General features: G+C 45.4%; 1 protein-coding gene across 6 annotated transcripts in view; it reads left to right on the top strand.

Moving 5' to 3' along the window:
• Positions 1-20,960, top strand: part of APLP2 (amyloid beta precursor like protein 2) — a 55,388-nt gene that overhangs the window by 14,494 nt on the left and 19,934 nt on the right. For 4 of the 6 annotated variants that reach the window (XM_036449687.2, XM_036449686.2, XM_036449691.2 and 1 more), the window contains exons 2-7: positions 9,807-9,980; positions 10,703-10,826; positions 17,532-17,644; positions 18,537-18,724; positions 19,074-19,303; positions 20,300-20,467. In XM_036449687.2, coding sequence (XP_036305580.1) covers positions 9,807-9,980; positions 10,703-10,826; positions 17,532-17,644; positions 18,537-18,724; positions 19,074-19,303; positions 20,300-20,467 — 997 coding nt within the window. The remainder of the gene's footprint in view (positions 1-9,806; positions 9,981-10,702; positions 10,827-17,531; positions 17,645-18,536; positions 18,725-19,073; positions 19,304-20,299; positions 20,468-20,960) is intronic. The other 2 variants (XM_036449689.2, XM_036449688.2) reach the window with 1 other exon arrangement.

Here is a 20,960-nt window from a genome sequence, read left to right as displayed (position 1 = left end):
TCTCTGGAGTTTAAAATTCTTTCAGCTTGTCACTGAATTGCAAATTCATAATTCCAGCTCGAGTTCATGACCTATATCTTTGTCTGGGAAATATCGCCACTCTTGCCACTTGGATAACCTTTGAACTCAAAACACAGCACACCCACATCTGAAACCTGACATCTGACCACCTCCCAGCGCCTGGGGCTGAGGGCTGCCTCCTCCTGTGAGCCTGTGTTACGTGACTCTTCAGGCTGTGTACATGGATTCGCTTGGCAAAAAATTCCAAACTTGCTATACTGCACGTGCTTCTTTTTAAAGTTTAATTTGGCATTCATTATCATTATCGATCTGCTTTGGTGTAAATGATTACCATTTATTCTAGGTGCCGTTTCCAGATACTGTGTTTAGAAAACAGATGAGGACTGGCTTACAGTCTAATGAAGGGAGCTGGACAGTGCAGGTAGTTTCAGATTGCTGGGGGGCAGAGGAGGCAGTGACGAGGGGGAGGCAGCCATGTCTCGGGGACTGTCCTCAGTAAGGCCCCTCAGGTCCTGAAAGGTGAGAATGTGTCTGTCTCCTCAGGAAGAGCAGGGGAGGGGAGTTCTAGGTGGAGAAACTTGAGGTTGGAGGGTCAGAGAGAGTGGTGCTGAGCACAGGTTGGGCGATGGAGTTAGGCAGGGGTCATTGGTAAAGGGTGGGAATCCCTTGGACTGGGAAGAGTGATGTGTGTTGAGAGCATTTAGAATGCGTGTGAGAACAGGTCATGGAGGGCGGGAGTGTGGCCACAGCGCCCCTGAGGCACCTGACAGAGAGAACAGTAGTGCTGTTGTACTTCTCTGTGTGTGTGTGTGTGTGTGTGTGTGTGTGTGTTTGCGCACATTTACATCTTTCTTAGTCATTCTTCTTACTTGAGTGTAGCTTTTTTCTCCTTTATGCATTTACTCAGTAGTTAGGTGGCTGGATCCTAGGGAGGCCCTGAGCTGGTCTGCCTAGGGCTGGCCTGTAGCGTGTGGGTTCTTCACAGCCTGAGACCAGGTGATTGTGGGAGTTTGTTGTTAAAGCTGGGAAGTGGACAGTGAAATAGGGAAGGGCTTAGCAAAGAAGAAGATACTGGAGAGCCTAGGTGGATTGCTCTGGCTCACTGGGAAGTCAGAGAAAGGGGGGCCTCAGAGACAGGTTCAGGGAGGTTAGCCCCGGATGGGCTGCTGTTACCCATCGCTCCCCTGGTTGCAAGTCTCCTGGAGTCCCTTTGAGTTTAGGAGCTGCATGCCTGTGGAGGGAAGAAGAGGGGGGAGGGGGAAGTGCAGGCATCTTCCTGGGGCAGGAAGGGGGTGGGGTGCTTGCTGGGTCCCTTGCTTTGTTTTGAGGGTTTTTAAAGGCTGGGAGTTTAGGGGATAATTTCAATAAAATAGTCATCAGCTTTTCCAGGAATACCCTTCTAGGGTCATAGTCTCCACTGATTGGTTAGTTCCAGGGCAGGCATCATGAGCTATTGCAGCTGGTCCTGGCGTCACCCACCTGGTTTTGCTGCTTTTCTGGGCCTGGAGCTAAAGTACAACTGAGGCCTGGATGTTATCTCCAGGGAGGTGACCTTCTGGGTCTGGCTGTAAATTGCTTGGCCAGTGTGTTCAGCTGTCTTAGTTTCCCCATTCCACTTGCCAAGGAGTTTCCCCAGCTTCTGACTATCTATCCTGCCTCAGTGACAGCATGCAACACACATACTGACCAGCAGCTCATACTAGCTTTATTACTTTATTTTTAAAATGGCTGATAATTACAATAATGCACATGGATGGGCATGGATCCCAGACAGGAAGCATTATTGTCTGCAAGCAGATCTGGAGTGAGCTGATAATTCAGCCTGTATTTACTTTCAGATTTAGATGCTGTGTAAATCATAGGAAAGATGCCTTTTGACTGCTTTGAACTAGGAGAGGGTGGGGCACTTTCATATTTTTGTTATTTTTACGGTTGTTTTGTTGGATATTAGTAGTTAAAAGTGAGCTCTAGCCGGTTTGGCTCAGTAGAGCTGCAGCCTGTGGACTGAAGGGTCCCAGGTTTGATTCCAGTCAAGGCCACATACCTAGATTGTAAGCTTCATCCCAGGCCCTGGTCAGAGGCATGTGCAGGAGGCAGCCAATCCAACCAATCTATGTGTCTCTCTCACATCGATGTTTCTCTCCATCTCTCCTCCTCCCATCCACTCTTACTAAAAATCCATGGAAAAATATTCTCCACTCAACGGAGCTGCCTGGCCAGGGCTATGGTTGTAACATCTTGAAGTCAGAGCTCTGCAGCCAAAGCAGACATATTGGATTGTTTCCCAATGTAACCATGGTGTATCCATTAGATTGATTATTTTCGTGAAATGGATCTGTCTGAATACTTCTTTAAAAGATATAAGTGATTACATTTCAAGTACATGACATTTTGAAATATGCTAAAAAAAAATGACCTAATCTTTCATGGCTGTGAGAATGCATTCAGTAAACACCGTATCACAGAGCTTCAGATCAGCCAGAAGTATGTTTATAATTTTTGATAATATTGCCAGGTTTGTGCTTGGAATTCCACAGAAAACCTCCCATCAGTTGTATTTCTGTCATCTGTGACTCAATAGTATTGATTTAGAATGAACGTATTTAATTATTAATATTTAATCAGCAATACATCTGGGTGTTTTTTTAACTTGAATCATTTTACCCTTTGAAGAAAGTGCATCCCTCTATAAACTCCCCTAGGCTTGCACACACTTTATTTAGTACATTCGTAGTAAATAATTTTTTAAGTAATCCTGGCCCTTGAGTTCAAAGGTTAAGCCCAAGTTCACACCATTAAGATCATCTTATATTAATGCTCAAGCCTCCTGGCTTTTTGACCTCTGCGTTCAAATTATGACAGATTGCTGCTTAGCTTTAGAATCATGCAGAATCTCATTCACGGAAGCATCTTTGTTTCCCAGATATCAGGAGTTTTTGGAAAGTAGGAGTTCTGTCTGTTGTAATGTGAACCAAAGCTAATATTGTAGGTGTCATTTATTGTAATACCTAAAATTTGGATAATGCTGTATTTAGATTGCACACAAGTGATAGTTAAGATAAGAGAGTGAGGAAATAACCACCATGAGGTGGCATAGCTGGTAAGTCTAGGGAATATGCCTTAAGAAGACTCACTTAGAGAAATAATTCACATAGTGCTTTTTTTAAAAAATCACAACAGTGACTTAATAGTAACTGCAGATTCGTGCTGTCTACACTTCTCAGCCAATCGAAAGCCAGACTGGATCCAGGAAGCTAGCAAGCCAGCAGCTCCCGGTGATTTTCCTTAAAATAAATAGGGCAGCATTAAAATATTCATGTAAACATTTGGCAACCGAATCCCACAAAATGAAATGTGGAGGATTACTGCAGCCTGCTCTAGGCATGTCCCGTTTAATCTGCAAACAAGCAATGTGCAGTCCTCTAACCCCGTTTCATGCTCTCCTGGCTTTGGGGGTGACTGGCCACGCAAGGTGCTCACGTGTTCTTTCCCTGGGTGCCCGTGGGTTAAGCCCCAGCTCTGTGTAATGTCCACAGAGAATTAAATCCTTAGGAACCAGCCCCGTGATAACCAGGCTAGCATTTGAATGCTTGCTCTGGGGTCGGCATCGTGCTCAGCATTATCTTCATTTAATCCTACAGCAAGCCTGGAGCAATGCGGATGTTAGCAGCCCTGCTGTACAGATAGAGCAGCACGCTGCACACTTCCCCTGAGACCAGAAGCGGGATGAGCAGATGCCTGATGGTGGACAGGGCACATCCTTAGTGTCGCCCTACCTGTGGGAATTGGTTGGTTTAGGATTCCTATTTTACTGTGGGACAGTGGAAAGAAACAGGAGCCAGTAAAAAACTTTAGAATTTTAGGCCCATAAACACTGTTCTGCATCTTTTTTTTTTTTTTTTTTAATATAAAAGTACTGAATATGCTTTTCAATAACTTCCTGCTCATCCCAGACACACACGTGTAAAGACACACATGAGTAAAGAAGACCTCACGTAAATCTTGGTGCTTGGGCCCTTACCAGTGTAATCCAGGTGGCCCCGTCAAAAGCCTAAGAGACCGTCTAAAACCCTTCTGGTCTTGGCAGTGATACCTCATTTATGCTTTAATATTAGAGCTCTCATAAAAGCAGGGATTAGCTGTATAAATTACTGCCTATGAAAATCATACATAATAGCTGCTATCTGTCAGTGGACCTTTTATATTTGGATTTTTTTCTCTCCCAACCAGCTTCCAATTAGAGGTCAGTGATTTTCAGCCGGTGTGATGAAAACTCACTTTTAAGAATAGGCTTTGCTTCGTTTGCTGGAAGACGCTTGACAAGAATCCTGCTATTTTATTCGGTAGCGGGTTACAGTGTTTGAAGCTTGGGTCTTTGTTTTTTTCATTGAAAGCTTCACTTTTGTACAGTTGAAGAAGGTACTTTAAAGGCTCTAAACTGTAGGCACCCCTTTGACAGTAACAAGAGTGGACTTTCTTATGTCTTAGGCTCTGAGCAGAACTGCAATTGTCCTCCGATCGGAGAGAATTAAGGTTTAATGTTTGTGCACATGGGATTTTACCACGTTAGAATGAGTGCTCGTGTGCTCAATAAAACAGTATGTTTTTTAGATATTGGGCCTACTCTGATTATACTTACTCTTTGTCCTTCTCTTTTGACAAATTGAATCCATGTAATCCTGATTAAAATTCAGGTAGGCAGTGAACAGGATTAAAAAACCAAAACCAATTTTAGAGGTTTGTTGTTTTTTTTAAGTTGCAAAAATACTGCAGAGAGTCCCTTATATCCTTAGCCCACCTCCCTTACTATTAACATCTGATATAACCACAGTGCAGCTATCAAAATGCAGGATTAACATTGGTACAGTGCTATCAACAGATTTACAGCCCTGAGTCCAGTAACTCCTCCAGTTCTCCCATTAAGGGCTTGTCCCTGTTTCAATCCTCTACCGGCTTTGGATTTACTTGTCATTTCTCCTTAGCCTTTTCCAGTCTGTAAGTCCCTCTGTCTTGCCCACGCCTTTCCTGTTGGTATTCTTAAATATCTTATTGCTGGTAAGGTTAACACTGGTGCCTCCACTGTGAAGTCATTTGTTTCCCTTTTTGTAGTTAATAAATATCTGGGGGAGCTCTCTTGACACTATGGATTTTGAGTCATTTTATTGTACAAATCACTAGCATGCAGATAGTAAATAGATGTTGCAAAAGTGCTTACCATTGCTGCATCACTCAAGCCTTTGTAAGAACTAGAGCTGAGTTAACTTGACTTTCCGGGGTGAAGCTTGGACACCGGAGAGGCTGGCTTGCAGCACCTTCCTGTCCAGGGAGACATGGTTCCCCCAATCACAGGACGGAACCCTCCTCTTTGGAGAGAAGCAGCTCTCTCCCCAGCAGGCACCGCACTAACCCTAGAGCCGGAGTAGATTCTGGGCCAGTAGCTTCATGAGGGAGGAAGCAATGGACTTGCTTATTTGCTTGGACTGGGAGGGCTGCACCTGTCCTCAGGGGCATTGTGAATGGAGGCGGGGCTTGGCTGGGGATGTGGGGTTCAACTCTCCAGTGGTGACTGAAGGATAAGTTAGGTTCAGACTTAGAATTATTTATTGCCTTAAGCCATTTCAGGTTTCCAACCAAGTTACTAGAAACACCTTTTACCAAGTTGAGTTTCTGTCCTTAAAATAGCTAAACTCTCTTTCCTGATCCAAATTAATACAATGGGATTTCTTATGAAGAATGAATAATTAAGGAAAATGGAAGCACTGGGCTAGGACAGCAATTGAGGTCATTTGTTTTCAAAGCCTTCAGAGTGCTGCAGCGTGCGTAGATCACAGGCACTGGCTTAAGTGCCAAAGCAGGGGCATTAATTTCCTCTCGGAGCGGATTCCAGGTTCACAGGATGTCAGAACTGCTGACTTGGCAGTGACGTCCCATTTGTAACATGTTAGATGAGGAACCAGATTGATTTATACGTTGATGTAATGGATCCAGGCACAGTGTGCGCTTAAGAAAATGGAGAGCCCATTAAATAAGGGCATTTTCAAAGTGAAGAAGCACAAACATAAAAACGATCCGATTATACTCGAGGTAAGGTCGGGGTATGTTTGATTAGTTGATTTCTAGACACGGTCCACAGAGGCTTTTTATGTTTCAGATGATACCTCCTTGAGCGTCTCTTATGACCACAAGGATTAATCTTTCTGAACTCAAAAGTGAATCACTGCAGCGTATTAGCTGTCTGGAATGGCTCCAGGTCCTCTCCTTTCTCTGGGCGGTAACTGATGTGAGGGTGTCGCCCGCTTAGCTGCCTCTTCCTGTTGCTTTAACCTCTGGTATTTCAGATTCTCTTTGGGGACGGGAATGCTGACCATCTCGGCACAAAGATCAAATGCACTTACCACTGCTGTGTTGACCTCAGCGGTTGACCTGTACATGAACATTTATGCAGTTGGAACCCTTGCGGTCTTTTCTCTAACAGCCATAATGAGCAACGCATGGGACTTAGTCTTCTGGGCCGATAAATAAATGGCTGCCCGCACAGTTCCCACCACTCCACAGCGGTGCCTTGGGTGACCTCACATAACTAACGGACCCTGTGTCTTAGGTGTATTCATTTTTGGAATCTTAAGAGGTAAATCCCCAATTCTCATCATTTGCAGCAACCTGGATGGAATTGGAGAACATCATGCTAAGTGAAATAAGCCAGTCAATGAAAGAGAAACACCACATGACCTCACTCATTATGGATAATAAAGAACATTATAAACCGATGAACCAAAAGATAGATATAGAGACAGTAAAACAACAAGCAGACTGAAAAATTACAGCGGGGAGGGAAGGGAGATCTGGGGGAGATAATAGATCAACCGAAGGACTTGTATACATGCATATAAGTACAACCAATGGACACAAAACTCTGGGGAGGGAGGGTATGTATGGGGGGGGGCAATGTTAAAATATGTACACAGATAATAATTTAATAAAAAAAGTAAAAGAAAAAAGAAAAAAGAAAAAAATTAAATTAAAAAAAAGGTAGATCCCCACCCCCACTTCCCACTTGAAAGATTGCACATCACACCCAGATCTCTATTTGTTTAATAGCTGTCTTTAATGTTAAAAATATAATATACAAGGCCAGCCCTGGCTAGTGTGGCTCAGTTGATGGAGTGTTCTATGCACCGAGGGTCCCCAGTTCCATTCCCAGTCAGGGCACATGCCTGGGTTGCGGGTTGCAGGCTGGATCCCTAGTGGGGTGCATGCTTAGCTTAGATACGGCTCCAAAAGGAGAAAGGCCACCACAAGAAGCATTTTGGCGCATGTCTTGAACTCACTGTGAGAACATGTTTGTCTTGTGCATCTTTTACCATTTAATAAACACCATCAGTGTTCCTTTTCAATGTTTTTTGCCTTCTTTGGGGGAAGTAGGACTCAACACCAATCTGTAGCTTCACATGCAGTTATACTGAAGGCATGGGATCTTCCTTCTACTTTACTAAGTGACTATCATCACAGGGTTACAGTCCATTCTAGTTCATAAGGTTGTAAATTGTTCTCCTGGTTGGACTTAATAGGTAGTTTTCGACCCGGATTGATGTAGGCAACATTTTACTTCAAATTCCCTTTCTCCCAGCTGTCCAACAAGTGTTTGTGCTTCCTTCTCTGGTACTAGTGGGAGAGCTGGCTAATTTTCACAAGTATCACAGCAAAAGGTGTAGGATGGGGTAAGTTCGTCCTGGAAAAAGATCATAATGTATTTCAGAGTCTAATGTAGGCTCCTGATGGAGAGGACCATTCACGTCTGTGTATAGATAAGTAAGAATTGCTTGGAAAGCACACATTTTCCATGTATTCAAGCCAGGTCTACCTTTCTGTGATAAAAACAAACAAACCATTTTATGTTAACTGCTGTCTTTAAAAAGAAAAATAGCCAGGTAGCTCAGTTGGTTAGAGTCCCATTACACCAAAGTTGTGGGTTCAATTCCCGGTCAGGGCACATACAAGAATCAACCAGTGAATGCATAAATGAGTAGAACAACAAATCTCTCTCTCCCTTCCTTTCTCTCTCTGAATAAATAGAACCATATAATCATGCAATTTACCCCTACTCCCTTCTCCCCAAGCCAAGTTTTAACATTTTTTTAATAAGCTGTTTAGTTTTTATTTTGAAAGAACTTCCACTAGGAAAGACCACAGAGCTCCACTGTGGATACAGCCATCAGTGTTGGCATATTTCTAGATGTTGGGGTGCCTGTGCTTTTTTCCTACTGCCAGAGACTGCAGGAGCCTTACTGTCCTCATGCCTACATGTTATTTCTCCCCTGTAACTTCATCGTTTTAATGGCTATGATCTTTTTTTCTTTTTCTTTTTCTTTTTTTAAATATATTTTATTGATTTTTTACAGAGAGGAAGGGAGAGAGATAGAGAGTTAGAAACATCGATGAGAGAGAGTCATCGATCAGCTGCCTCTTTCACACCTCCTACTGGGGATATGCCCGCAACCAAGGTACATGCCCTTGACTGGAATCAAACCCGGGCCCCTTCAGTCCTCAAACCGACGTTCTTTCCACTGAGTCAAACCGGTTTCGACAATGGCTGTGATCTTTTGCAAAGCAGAGAATGCTAGCCAAAAAAGATTTTCTGCAATAGTTGATTATTTTTAACTACCTGATTATTTTTAACTAACACAAGGTAAAACTGTTCATGAAATCCCTTTTAGTGTTCTGTTTCCATGAATGACACCATCACTTCTCAAGTATCACTAGCCAGATTTGTCATCTTCCTCTTCTTTATCCCCCTGGCTGATCTGTCATCAAGTCTTGCCTGCTTTGCTCTCTGTGATCTCTGGAATCTGTCCCTCCATCACCCTCCTTTAGCCCGAGATGTCATAGCTCACATCTGGACTGTGCAACTCCAGCTTCCTGAGCCACTGCCCTGCGTGTTCTCTGGCTTCCTCTCAGTCTGTTCTTCCCCCTCAACTAGAGAAAGCATCAGAGCTGCATTTTGAACATACTAACTTTGTGCTTAAAACCTCTCCACGCTTCTGGTAATAAAGACCAAAGTCCTTTCTTGGTCTACAGACTGTCCAGTCTGTTCCTGTATGCTCCCCTCCCACCTGTATCATTCTCCACTTCCCCTCACTTACAATGCTCAAAGCTCTGCTGTACTCCGGTGCCATTCTCTTCAGGAAGCTTTCCTGATCATCTCATCCGAGCCCAGGGCCGATTCACTTTATACATGCTTCTTCAGTGCTGTGTTCTCCTCCTCAGGATGTCTGGGCATGTGATCATGCTTCTTGGGTGTTCGGACTGCTGCTCTAGACAGCAAGCCCCATGAGAGCGGGGGTCACAGCTCTCTGCTCACCCTTGTGTCCTAAGCATTTAGCTTGTTAATTTGTATAATAGTAGCTGCTCAGTAAAATTTGTATAAGTGAATGGAATAAAATTACTGGAATCTTAGACATGTTATGCTTTTGTGGTTCGATATATTAAGGAACAGAAGGTAGATTTGCTTTGTAATAGAGGAGACCGCAGTTATATGTTACAGGTTCCTAGTCAGTAGTATCCAGATGGGGAGTGGGGGCTACATTTCCCATTGATCTTCCACTCTGATCATGCACATCCAGAGTTCATTTTTATTCCGGGTTAGCTACTGGGAAAAGGGATTTGTTTATGACATAACTGTTATAGTGAAAGTTTTAGAAGATCGGTCCTACTGTCACAGACACTGAATATGACTGCCTTTGTGTGGCCTTTTTGCACTAAGCGTGTGTTTTGCCCCCCTTTCGTAGGCTCTTGCAGCCAATGCTGGAACAGGATTTGCTGTTGCCGAGCCTCAGATCGCAATGTTTTGCGGAAAGTTAAATATGCACGTGAACATTCAGACAGGGGAATGGGAACCTGACCCAACCGGCACCAAGAGCTGCTTTGGAACAAAAGAAGAGGTTCTTCAGTACTGTCAGGAGGTAAGAGTGTTGCCAGAAACTTAAAACCGCTTTGTTTCTGGGTCACATTTGAGCCTATTTGCCTTGGAAACGGATATTCTATCATTCTTTTCTTTTGGCCTAAGACTCAGTGGCTAAAGGCTGGTGCCCCGGGCCTTTGTCTCTAAGCTGCGAGGCGAGGAGACTTCTCAGAGGCTTTTGCCTTTGTGCGCTGTGCACCTCAGTGCTCTGAGGAAGGAACACTGCAGAAGGAACACTGCACAGTCTGCTTCTCTCGGCCTCCGCTTGTCATAGGAAGACACGAAGCAAACATGTTGTGTGTGTGCTTGTGGTTTCCACTTGCTGTAAATGATCATCTCAAGGCTGATTCAACTTGGTTTGGGGTTAAAACTTGACCTAGAAAAGGATATAAGAGGTTTGAACGCACTTCTTACTTACCAAGACTGGCTGGCATACAGGGCCAGGGTCCAAGCGTTGTTCTATAATTTTGCTAACAGACACTTCCATGGGCTTGCCTCTTAAATGTTTTAATTCATGAACTCAGCTACTTACACGTACCCTACAAGCATCCTTGATGTCTAAAAGCTTGCTGCTTTTGTATTCAAGATTCCTTTTTTCAATCTGCCTGTCCCAAGAAAGCTAATCGTTATAGTATCTTTTTACTTGAAGAGTTTATCTGGAGCCAGAGGCAACCGAGTGGAACTTGAGATTTACACGGATAATGGTGACCCTTTTCTGTGCAGATGTACCCAGAGCTACAGATCACCAATGTGATGGAGGCCAACCAGCCAGCCAGCGTGGACAACTGGTGCCGGCGGGACAAAAAGCAGTGCAAGAGCCACGTTGTGATCCCGTTCAAATGTCTCGGTGAGTGTTCTGGAGACATCCCTGCATGCTTCTCGGGAAGTGGTCTCCCTCGTTTTTAAATTTAAGTTTCTCTTGACTCACAGTGAAATATCCACATGTTCAGAACCTGTGGGCTACACGAATTTATTGTGGGACTTTCTCTTTTGAACATTTATGGCTTTCTGTGTCTTCACTGGTCACTAATTCGCCCTCTCCCATCGTGGGCATCCTGGTCATTTAGGGAAGAACCTTTTCGGTGGCACTGAGTGAGACTGCTGGCCTCAGAGCGGCCCAGCGTCGCCTCCAGGGAGAGTGTGAGGTGGTAGAGGCCTAGCAGTGCGTGGGACTGAGCAGCCCCTGGATACAGCACTAATGTGGACATCCGGGGTAGTTCTGTAGATGTGCATACTTTTAGCCATGAATTTAACTTTTTTCCCTTCCCTCCCGTCTTTCAAGCCTTTTCTCAAATGGAATCTATTGCTTTTCTCATTCTCACATGGAGCAAAATAACAGGAAGGGTCAGCATCTGAATAACGGTATTTAAAATACGTAGCAATTGCTTTGTTTTAAATACCCAGTAAGGGGAGGAGGGACACTGCCCATGCACAACGCCATCTCCTCATGCTGTAGTGTGAGATTTGGAAAAAATTTATGATACGGTTTAAGGATGTTCTTCCATTCCATTTGGCTCCAAGAAGTCGCTGGGTATGAGGTTTCATTCATTCTCTGTAAAATTCTCAAACTAGCATTCTTGATTATTTATAGATAGTACTCGGAATCATTTCTGCCTTTTGCATTTTGACCCCTATAAAGACCTTGCAGTCTGGTCTTCACCCTCCTGTATGTTCTGTGTCCCTTGCTGGCTCCACGGCCCACCCAAAACTCTGAGCTTGAGATCGGGGAGACCTTTGTCTGTACATCCAGTCAGTTTTCAGGCCAGTCTGATTCTCGCCTCGGGAGTATGGCTTATGTCCATGTTTAAGTGACTGGGGCGCTCCAGGACATTGTAGCAGCGGCATTATGGGATGTTTGGGTTTTCAGGGGAAACATCTGTCCGACATCCTGTGAACTACTAGCTGGGAGTAGTACCGTTTCAACACCTGACCATTTTATTCCTTTCTATGACCTCATCTTTGTGGTTCCTGTGATACAAGGCCAGCATCACACAAAATCACTGTAGAAAAAAGAAGGGTGGATGCGGTCAATCGATTCCAATGTTGGAAGAGTTGTGTAGGGCCCAGCAGGCCCTAAGGTGTTAGCACACAAGTACTTACTCTCTTGTTGGCCTAACCACTTGGCTTTGGGGCATTCTTTTGCCCTAGGGGTGCTGTGACTTGGAAGTTTGGGAACCTCTGGCTTATGTCCTTCTCCCTCTGACTCCCCTGCTCTAGTTCAGCTTTCTCTCATTTCCTTCCTAGGTGAGGCTGTGACAATAGCCTCCATGCCTGTCCCTCAGGTCTGTTGTCAGTGTGTTGCCTTCTGATCTAAAGTGAAGATTGAATTGTCTCTTCTGCACATAAAACCCTTTAGTAGCCCTTCTTCACTTATAAAATCACTTTTAATTAAGCTCCTTAGCATGGGTTGAAACTTGATCAAACGATCCTTGCTTAACTCTACTTGTCTACGTCCCCACACCCCCTTTCTGTGCTTCAGACTCTTCATCAACATGGACATCTCATAGCTCCTAGTCACTTACCATCCACCCAGCTCTCATAGTTTGGAATGATTTTCCTCTATTTAACCCTCCTTGGGGATGCTTCCTTTAACGGAACCACTTTTATTTCCTATTCGGATAACCATATCTGAAGTTCTCCATGTTGTTGCCATTACACCTGTCACACTGTACAATCAGTGGTTTCTGTGTATGCATCTTCCTCCAACCTTGTTGTAAACTCCTTGAAAACATCCACCCTGCTTTAATTATTCTGTCTCCTCAGCACCATGCAGTGCCTAGAACATAGGATACACTCTTTATAACGACAAGACCTCCACCATGGCCAGTACACAACAACAAAAATTTGTTTTGCTGCATTTATTTCTAAATGCTGCCATTTGGATTTATCAGCATGTCATAGAACCAATGACATGGTAATGTCATTAATTAAATGCATAAAGACAGTTTGACCATAAACCATTTAATACCTTTTTTGCATTGTCACACATAAAGCATTATACTGTACAGTCTTCAGTGTGATTTATTCAGACAGTTATTCATGTTTACATCAGCATTCATTTGGACAACTTTTTAAGTAAGTAGAGCTACCCCTTTTTATTTTTGAGTGAATACAGTTGCCTGAGCCTAAGTTAGTGAAGGACCAGTCACTGAAGTTTAGGGAGGTAGTAGAGAAGACATACTGACTCTTCCTTGTTGTCAATTAAGAAGTAATAGATTTTAATGTCTTTCCGCTCTCGCACCCAACCTCCCTTAGAGTACCCAGGAAGAACTGCCATTGGTTATCAATAATCAGCTCGACCTTCTTCTTAACATTTATTTCATTATGGAATCATTGTCCAGATTTGACCATTGGGGTCCCTTCATGCTGGTTCCTTTTTGTTGTTAATCCTCACTTGAGGAGAGAGATATGGGATTTTTCCCCTCATTGATTTTTTTAGAGAGAGACATTAATGTGAGAAAGACCCATCTATTGGTTGCCTTCTGCACCTGCCCTGCAATCAAAGTATCTGCCCATGACTGGAATCTGACCTGGGACCCTTCAATCTGCAGGCCAACATTCTATCCACTGAACTAAACTTATTAGGACTTCATGCTGGTTCCCGTGTCTTTTTACACATCCCTGCCATTCTTTGAAAGCTTTCTTTCTGGTACTAAAAGATGCTCTAGGCTCCTCCTATATTTTCCCTACCTCACGCCTGGATTCCGCCATTTCTGCAAGAAGCCCTGATTTTATTAGAGGGGAAAATATTTAGACACCAAGATCTGGGCATTAGGTGTGCTTGCGTCTATTACAGTGTAATTGCTTCTAGGCACACTCAGGTGACAGAGCTAAGAAATATGTATATATACATTACACACACACACAAATCTATTTTCTAGATCTATGTGCATATGTTAAAAACAATGAGCTCCTATTGATACTTACAATTACATTATCTTCAGTATCTTTTAAAAATTTTCCCTGTAAATAAGTCTCTACTTTTTAAGTGTAGTTTGTTGAGACCAAATGGTTGAATGGTGTATCATATATTCACTGAGTTATGCAACCATACTCAATTCTTTTAACATGCAAACTGTTCTGAAAACGAATGCAGTAAAAAGTGAGAGTCTTGTGTATCTTATTCACCGGGGGTAACCACAGTGAGTCCTTTTATACCTATTAAGGTAAATAAATACCACATTGCCGTAAAGAGGTGGTAGTGTGGTTAGCTTCAGCCCTGAAACCCCCTGTAAATATTGCTGCCTAGCTAACCCATATCATAGGCAAGCCAGAAGGGCGGGGAGCTGGGGACTGGGGACGATAGGATGTACTTATATTGGTTGGGAGCCTCTGTTAATTGGTTTGGGTGTTCCAGGGGCCTTATCTGTGTACTCAGGTACTGTTTTTGTTGTTTTTGCACGGTTGAGGGGAAAGGTGTGTCTTGATTAGGATGCCTGAAAGCAGTTTGAGAATGAATTTCAGTTCCTGGCAATGTTTGCATCACATCTGAGGCCACACTATCTGTAGAGAGACCACTGTGTCCAGTCATTCCGCTCTGCTCTCTTCTGAGAACATGTTTAATTAGCCATCATGTGATTCTCTTAACTAATACTTAGCATATTTGGTGAGAAGTTACAGATCAGTCTCCTCAAAATGAACATTTTATTGTATTTCCCGTTACTACTCATTGCCTCCTGCTTGTCTATAAAAGTGTATCTAAATAAATCGGATGATCCGAGTAGGACCCAGTTGGTGATGTGCTGGTGTTTGTGGGAAGGAGTTTAGTCATCTTTACGTTTATATATAGACTGGCTCCGGTGCTAAAAGAAGTGAGCTTTGCAAGCCCAGAGCAGCTTTGCCTTTGGTTATTTTGGAAGGAGATGAGCACAGGGGTTTGCTGTGATGCGAAGCCTCCTGGAGGAAGTTGCACAATCAGGCTCTGAGATGCAGTCCTCAGCAGCTGTGCCTTCGTGTCTCGGGGCCGCTCACTCATCCATTACAGACGTCTGTTTGCAAGTCACCTTCTACCTTGGAATTCACCGTAGGCCGTCAGCGGTTCACCCTGTTCAGTATGAGCGCTTCTGCAAGGTGTATGTTTCTGCTCCAGACATTTATTCTAGGTCTTTTAAGTTCACACAGCTCTATTCACCTGAGACATGTCTAGGGAAGGCCACTAAAGCTCACAAAATCTTGCTTTGGGTGGTCAGGTTGTGGGTTTGCAAATTGATGCAGCCACTATGGAAAACAGTACTCCTTATGACCTAGCAATTCCATTTCTGGATATTTACATAAAGAAATCCAAAAATCTAATTTGAATAGAAGATACACCCCTATGTTCATCGCAGCATTCTTTACAATAGCTAGGATATGGAAACAACCTAAGTGCCAGTTGATAGATAGTTGGCCTTCCCTAGACGATGAAGGGTGAACTGCTGATGACCTATTACTCAGCCATAAAAAAGAATGAAATTTTAACCATTTGTGACAACATGGATGGGCCTAGAGGGTATTATGTTCAAGGACATAAACCAAACAGAGAAAGACAAATATCATATGATTTCACTTAACTGGAATTTAAAGAGCAAAATTAATGAATAAACAAAATAGAAACAGACTCATAGATATAGAGGTCAGACTGATGGTTGACAGAGGGAATGAGGGGTAATGGGACCCGGGTGGAAAAGATAAAAGGATTAACAAGAACAAATTGGTAGTTACATAATAGTAAGAGGGATATAAAGTACAGCATAGGAAATACAGTCAGTAACACTGTAATAACTATATGGTGCCAGTTGGTACTTGAAATATGGGAGAAACCACATTATAAAGTGTATGATTGTCTAACCACTAGGCTGTACACCTGAAACTAATGCAAAATAATATTGACTGTAAGCTGCAATTGGAAAATTAAATAAGTCAATAAAATTAGGAATACTTTATTTTACAGTTAAGCATGGAGTTAATTATTAAATTTCTGGCATGGTTCAGTGGTTGAGCATCAACCTATGAACTAGGAGGTCACGGTTCAATTCCAGGACAGGACACATGACCGGGTTGTGGACTTGATCCCCAGTGTGGGGCGTGTAAGAGGCAGCCAGTCAGTGATTCTCTGTCATCAGTGATGTTTCTCTCTCTCTTCCCCACCCCCTTCCTCTCTAAAATTGATCAGTCAATAAAATAAGAGAGTTTTATTTTCAGCTTTATTCTGAAATGTTTCATGCATACTGAAAAGACAAAACATAATATGGCATCCATGCCCTCACCATCCTGCTTTAAGGTCAACATTTTGCCCTGTTTGCTACACCTCCCCCTCCTTCCACATGGACCCTGTGGGAGCACATCCGTGATGCATGGGAATCGCCTGGGATGCTTGCTCACTGCAGAGTAGTGCATCTCTCCTTAGACCTACTGAATCAGAATTTCTGGCTGCTAATCTGGTGACACATATGTAAGCTTTTAGCTTTTTATTATGGAAGTTACAAATATATGTAGACACAGAGAAAACAGTACCCTTAACCCTCATGTCCCTATTGCCCAACTGTGCAGCCGTCATTAATTCATGAGCCACTCTGGCTTCATTGACGGCCCCCCTCCCACTTTCCCCCAATTACTTGGAAACAAATCGCCGATGCCTTTTTTCCTTTAAATATTTTAGCAAGTATTTCTAAAATGTAAGGATCCTATTTTCTAAACAGCTATGTGTATTTTTTTCTCCATCTCATTAGGTATGTGTGTGTGCATATCACATACTTTTTGTTGTTGTTGTTGAACTGAAAGTAAGTGTGAGACATCATGATAGTTCACCCTAAAATTAAGCGTCCAGGTCATTTGTTTGACGGAATATCCCTGGATTTGAATTTCATTATAATTAGATTGAAATGGCATACTTTGGCAGAAAGACTGTGTAGGTAGTATGTTCTTTAGGACATCGCAAGTTTGTCTGTGGCTGGCAATGTTTAAACAGGTCACCTGGTCAAGGTAGTGTCTTCCAGGGTTTTCTCTTGCCAGGACCCTGTTCCCCTTGTAATTAGCTCTCCGTTGACGATTCTTACGTGAACAAGTTAATTGCAATGGTGGCTGGTCTCAGAGCTGTGTCTTTAGGTCCACTGAAGGCCAACATAAGAATTACCTGTACTTGAGGAGAACTTCCAATCTTCGTTTCTTGGACATTTTGTTATCAAAACCAATAATAGGCAGAAATGTGGATGTGAGAGGCCAAGAATATTGTTTATGTGAAATCGGGGGGGCAGAACCTGTGTGTGTGTGTGTGTGTGTGTGTGTGTGTGTGTGTGTGTCTGAGGACATGGAAGGGGACCTTATTCCTTTTTGCCTCATGTGCTGTGCAGCCTGCACAGGGATTGGAGTCGGAGAGAGAGGCAGTCCTGGGCTTAGTGGCCTAAAGCATGTGGAGCTCTTATGGCTGCTTGCTTGGAGATGTCGCATTCAGTGGGCCTTTGAGGGTGAAAGATACTACACAGTCTGCATCTGACTGATTAAGAATCTGCAGTGAGGCTTGTTTTCCCATTGAATTACGCTCAGATTTGCTTCTGACAGAGCTCCTCTTTTCCAGTGGGTGAGTTTGTGAGCGATGTGCTGCTGGTCCCAGAGAAGTGCCAGTTCTTCCACAAGGAGCGGATGGATGTGTGCGAGAACCACCAGCACTGGCACACTCTGGTCAAAGAGGTAAAGAGCGCATGGCAGAGCCACCCCGGGTTCCAATTAACTTCCTTTTCTCCCTTCAAAGTTAGCAATGACTTGTACCTTCTAAGTTAAAAATATTGGGGAGGGCCAAAGCTGGTTTGGCTCAGTGGTAGAGCGTCCGTCTGCGGACTGAAAGATCCCAGGTTCGATTCCAGTCAGGGGCATGTACATTGGTTGCGGGCACATCCCCGGTAGGTGGTGTGCAAGAGGCAACTGGTCGATGTTTCTCTCTCATCGACGTTTCTGGCTCTCTCTCTCCCTTCCTCTCTGTAAAAAATCAATAAAATATATATTAAAAAAAATATATTGGGGAGGAGGGTTGGTATTTTTACAGGAAAGTTCGGTGCTGACAATCCAGTTATGATATTAAAAAAGCTGTGAAGCAAGGATGTGCTCAGCAAGGCTCCCGAGAAGGCCTTCCGAACCCTCAGGCCTTGGGGGGAAATGGCCAATTATGGAAGGGCGGTGCCTGCTCGCATGCCAGCAGGATTGGATGTCGCTTCCTTCTTATAGACCAGAAACCTCCTTCTTAGCTGGTCTTCTGTAGTTAAGTTGTTTTCCTCTGGTCAGATTCTGAAGGAGTGCCCTCCCTCCCCAGGGACGAGTGTAAACTCACGTGGACGACCTCATCTGCTTGATAATTACCAGAAAGAACTCCCTTCCCTTTTTTTTGTCCAGCTTCGGGCTTTCATTGTTTATGGTCCAGATGTTTCCCTAGTGCAAGTGAAGCAAAACGTGTCCTTACACCCGCACACTTTTTGACAGAAAATCTCTGTGGCCAGGAGAGGAAGCATCACAGAGCGCTTGGCTAGGGTATCTTTCGGCCAGAGCTCGGGCTGGCGTGTGCTGACGGCGGCCCGCGGGTCTCTTTCAGGCCTGTCTGACGCAGGGGATGACCTTGTACAGCTACGGCATGCTGCTGCCCTGCGGCGTGGACCAGTTCCACGGCACCGAGTACGTGTGCTGCCCTCCGACCAAGGCCGCGGAGGCAGCTGTGTCAAAGGAAGATGAGGACGAGGAAGGAGAGGAAGAGGAGGAGGAAGACTATGATGTTTATAAAAGGTGAGCTCTTGTCCTGAGCCTGGGGATGATTTTGCCGGCGGCTGGGGGCTGCTGGGTGAAGGGGGCATTGCTTTGGTCCTGCTGAGCAGAGCCAGCGTGCGTTTCTCCCAGGGGAGAGCTGGAGGTGCCAGCCTGACTTAGGCTGGGCCGCACTGCTTTCCACAGGCCCACGTGGTCCCCGTTTCCTGGCTCTTCCCTTTGGCTTGCGGAGCCGGCGAGGCCTCAGGGCCTAGTCCAGGGCCCGCTGAGCTTATTTCCTGTCTCTGTTTGTGTTTCAGAGCAGGGAGCAGACTCATTGTGCTGTGCATAGGACCTGGCATTAACCTTCCTCTCTTGCTGTGGCCCTTAGCGAATTTCCTACCGAAGCAGATCTGGAGGACTTCACCGAGGCAGCTGCGGACGAGGATGGCGAGGACGAGGACGACGAGGAGGACGACGATGACGAGGAGGAAGTGGTGGAAGACCGAGACGACTACTACTATGACACCTTCAAAGGGGACGACTACAACGAGGAGACCCCCACGGCGCCCAGCAGCGACGGGGCCATCTCGGCCAAGGAGATGCCTCACGACGTGAAAGGTAACGCCCTGGGAGCGGAGGCGGTGGCGCCCACGCGGGAATGGCTTGCTTGGGATGTTGTGCTGCTTGCACCACAGGTGAGTTACAGGAGAGGTGGGGCTTCTGTGCAGGAAGGAGGCCAGCTCCTTGGGGTGCTGGTGGTGCCAGCCTCATGGCGGCTGGGCCGAGGCAGGGCCTGCCACGGACACACCCGGGGAAAGTGCAGAGTGAATCAGAGAACTGTTCTCTGCCCTGCAAGGACTTAACTGGAAAATAAGAGACAACATGGCCTCTCCTGAGGGGGATCTCCCACCCCCATACTGCTAAAGCCCTGGCCCTGTGGAGTGGAAATCACTTCCCTTGGTTCTTGTCTTTCTGAGTGGGTTCCCATGGGTAGGCTGCCCTGTTTACCATTGGAAAGCGGTTTGCAACTGGGAGGGTGAGATTGAATCACCTACCGGGAAGGCATCGGGACCGGCAGTGTTTTCATCTTGCCAGTTTAAAAACAAACAAGGTTGTGACGGTTCTAGAGCCATCCCACACAACCTCCCGCTGCTCGTGGATCCGAAACCAATGAAGATCTGAAGAATTATTTAGGACCCAACTAGGGGAAGTTATGTAGAGTCTAGAAATTAATTCACCATGGAGACCATGAAAGTGTGCACTCGTCCTCTTTAGATGCTTGAGTAGTGCCTCCACCATCACCAGTCCCACAGCCCATGCACCTGCGTTCCCTGTAGGCCTGGACCCATCACGATAGGCAAGCCAGGCAAATATCTCCACCGATCAGCTCAGCAGGGGGCTCTGTCAGGTCCTCAATGTATTGCCTTCAAGTGGAAATGACTGGCTGGAGCTGGTGAGCCAGTGAGCCGGGCGCTGGGGGCCTTTCCAGCCCTAGCCTCCTAATGCTGAGTGTCCCCGGGCCTTCCTCACCTGGCCCAGCCCTGCGATCTGTAGGTTGTGACGCGTCTGTGGCTGCCACCTCCGTCCCGCTGACATGTGACCGTTTTCACACAGCTGTCTGCTCCCAGGAGGCGATGACGGGGCCCTGCCGGGCCGTGATGCCCCGTTGGTACTTCGACCTCTCCAAGGGGAAGTGCGTGCGCTTTATATATGGCGGCTGCGGAGGCAACAGGAACAATTTTGAGTCTGAGGATTATTGTATGGCTGTGTGTAAAGCGATGAGTAAGTCCGCCACGCTGGCTCCGTGCAGCAGCCTGTCCTGTCCGGCGTTTGTCTCTCCCGGCTGTCCACGTGACCGCATCTGTCAGTGCCCCCCGCCCCTCGGGTGTTCGCTGTTGGTCTTGTTCCTCTCATCTTGTGCTTTCTAGATCTAGCCTCGCTTCTCTATGGGCAGCTGTAAGCTCCGTTCTCCGTGTCCTGTGCTCACCGTGGGTGTGCTGGTGGTGGCGGTGTGGTGGTGGTGGTGGTGGTGGTGGTGGTGGTGGTGTGTTCCCTCCCTGGCACTGCACAGCGCCCAGGCCTTGCTCTTTCTCAGCCCTCTGTTAGTCTGCTGTGTGTTGGCTCGGAAGACAGCCCTGCTCTGGTTGTCTCTAGTTGAAAGGCACAAAAGGGTAAGCAGGGCAGCCAGGAGTTTTGCATCTGATCACTCCGGGCTTTGCCTCTCATCCTTGACTTTGAACTACCCTGTCACCGACTCCGTGATGCCTGCTCTCCA

The sequence above is a fragment of the Pipistrellus kuhlii genome, unplaced genomic scaffold (assembly GCF_014108245.1).
Source record: "Pipistrellus kuhlii isolate mPipKuh1 unplaced genomic scaffold, mPipKuh1.p scaffold_m20_p_20, whole genome shotgun sequence".
Classification (NCBI taxonomy): Eukaryota; Metazoa; Chordata; class Mammalia; order Chiroptera; family Vespertilionidae; genus Pipistrellus; species Pipistrellus kuhlii.
Note: the sequence above shows the minus strand (reverse complement) of the source record. Positions and strands in the feature narration are given on the sequence as shown.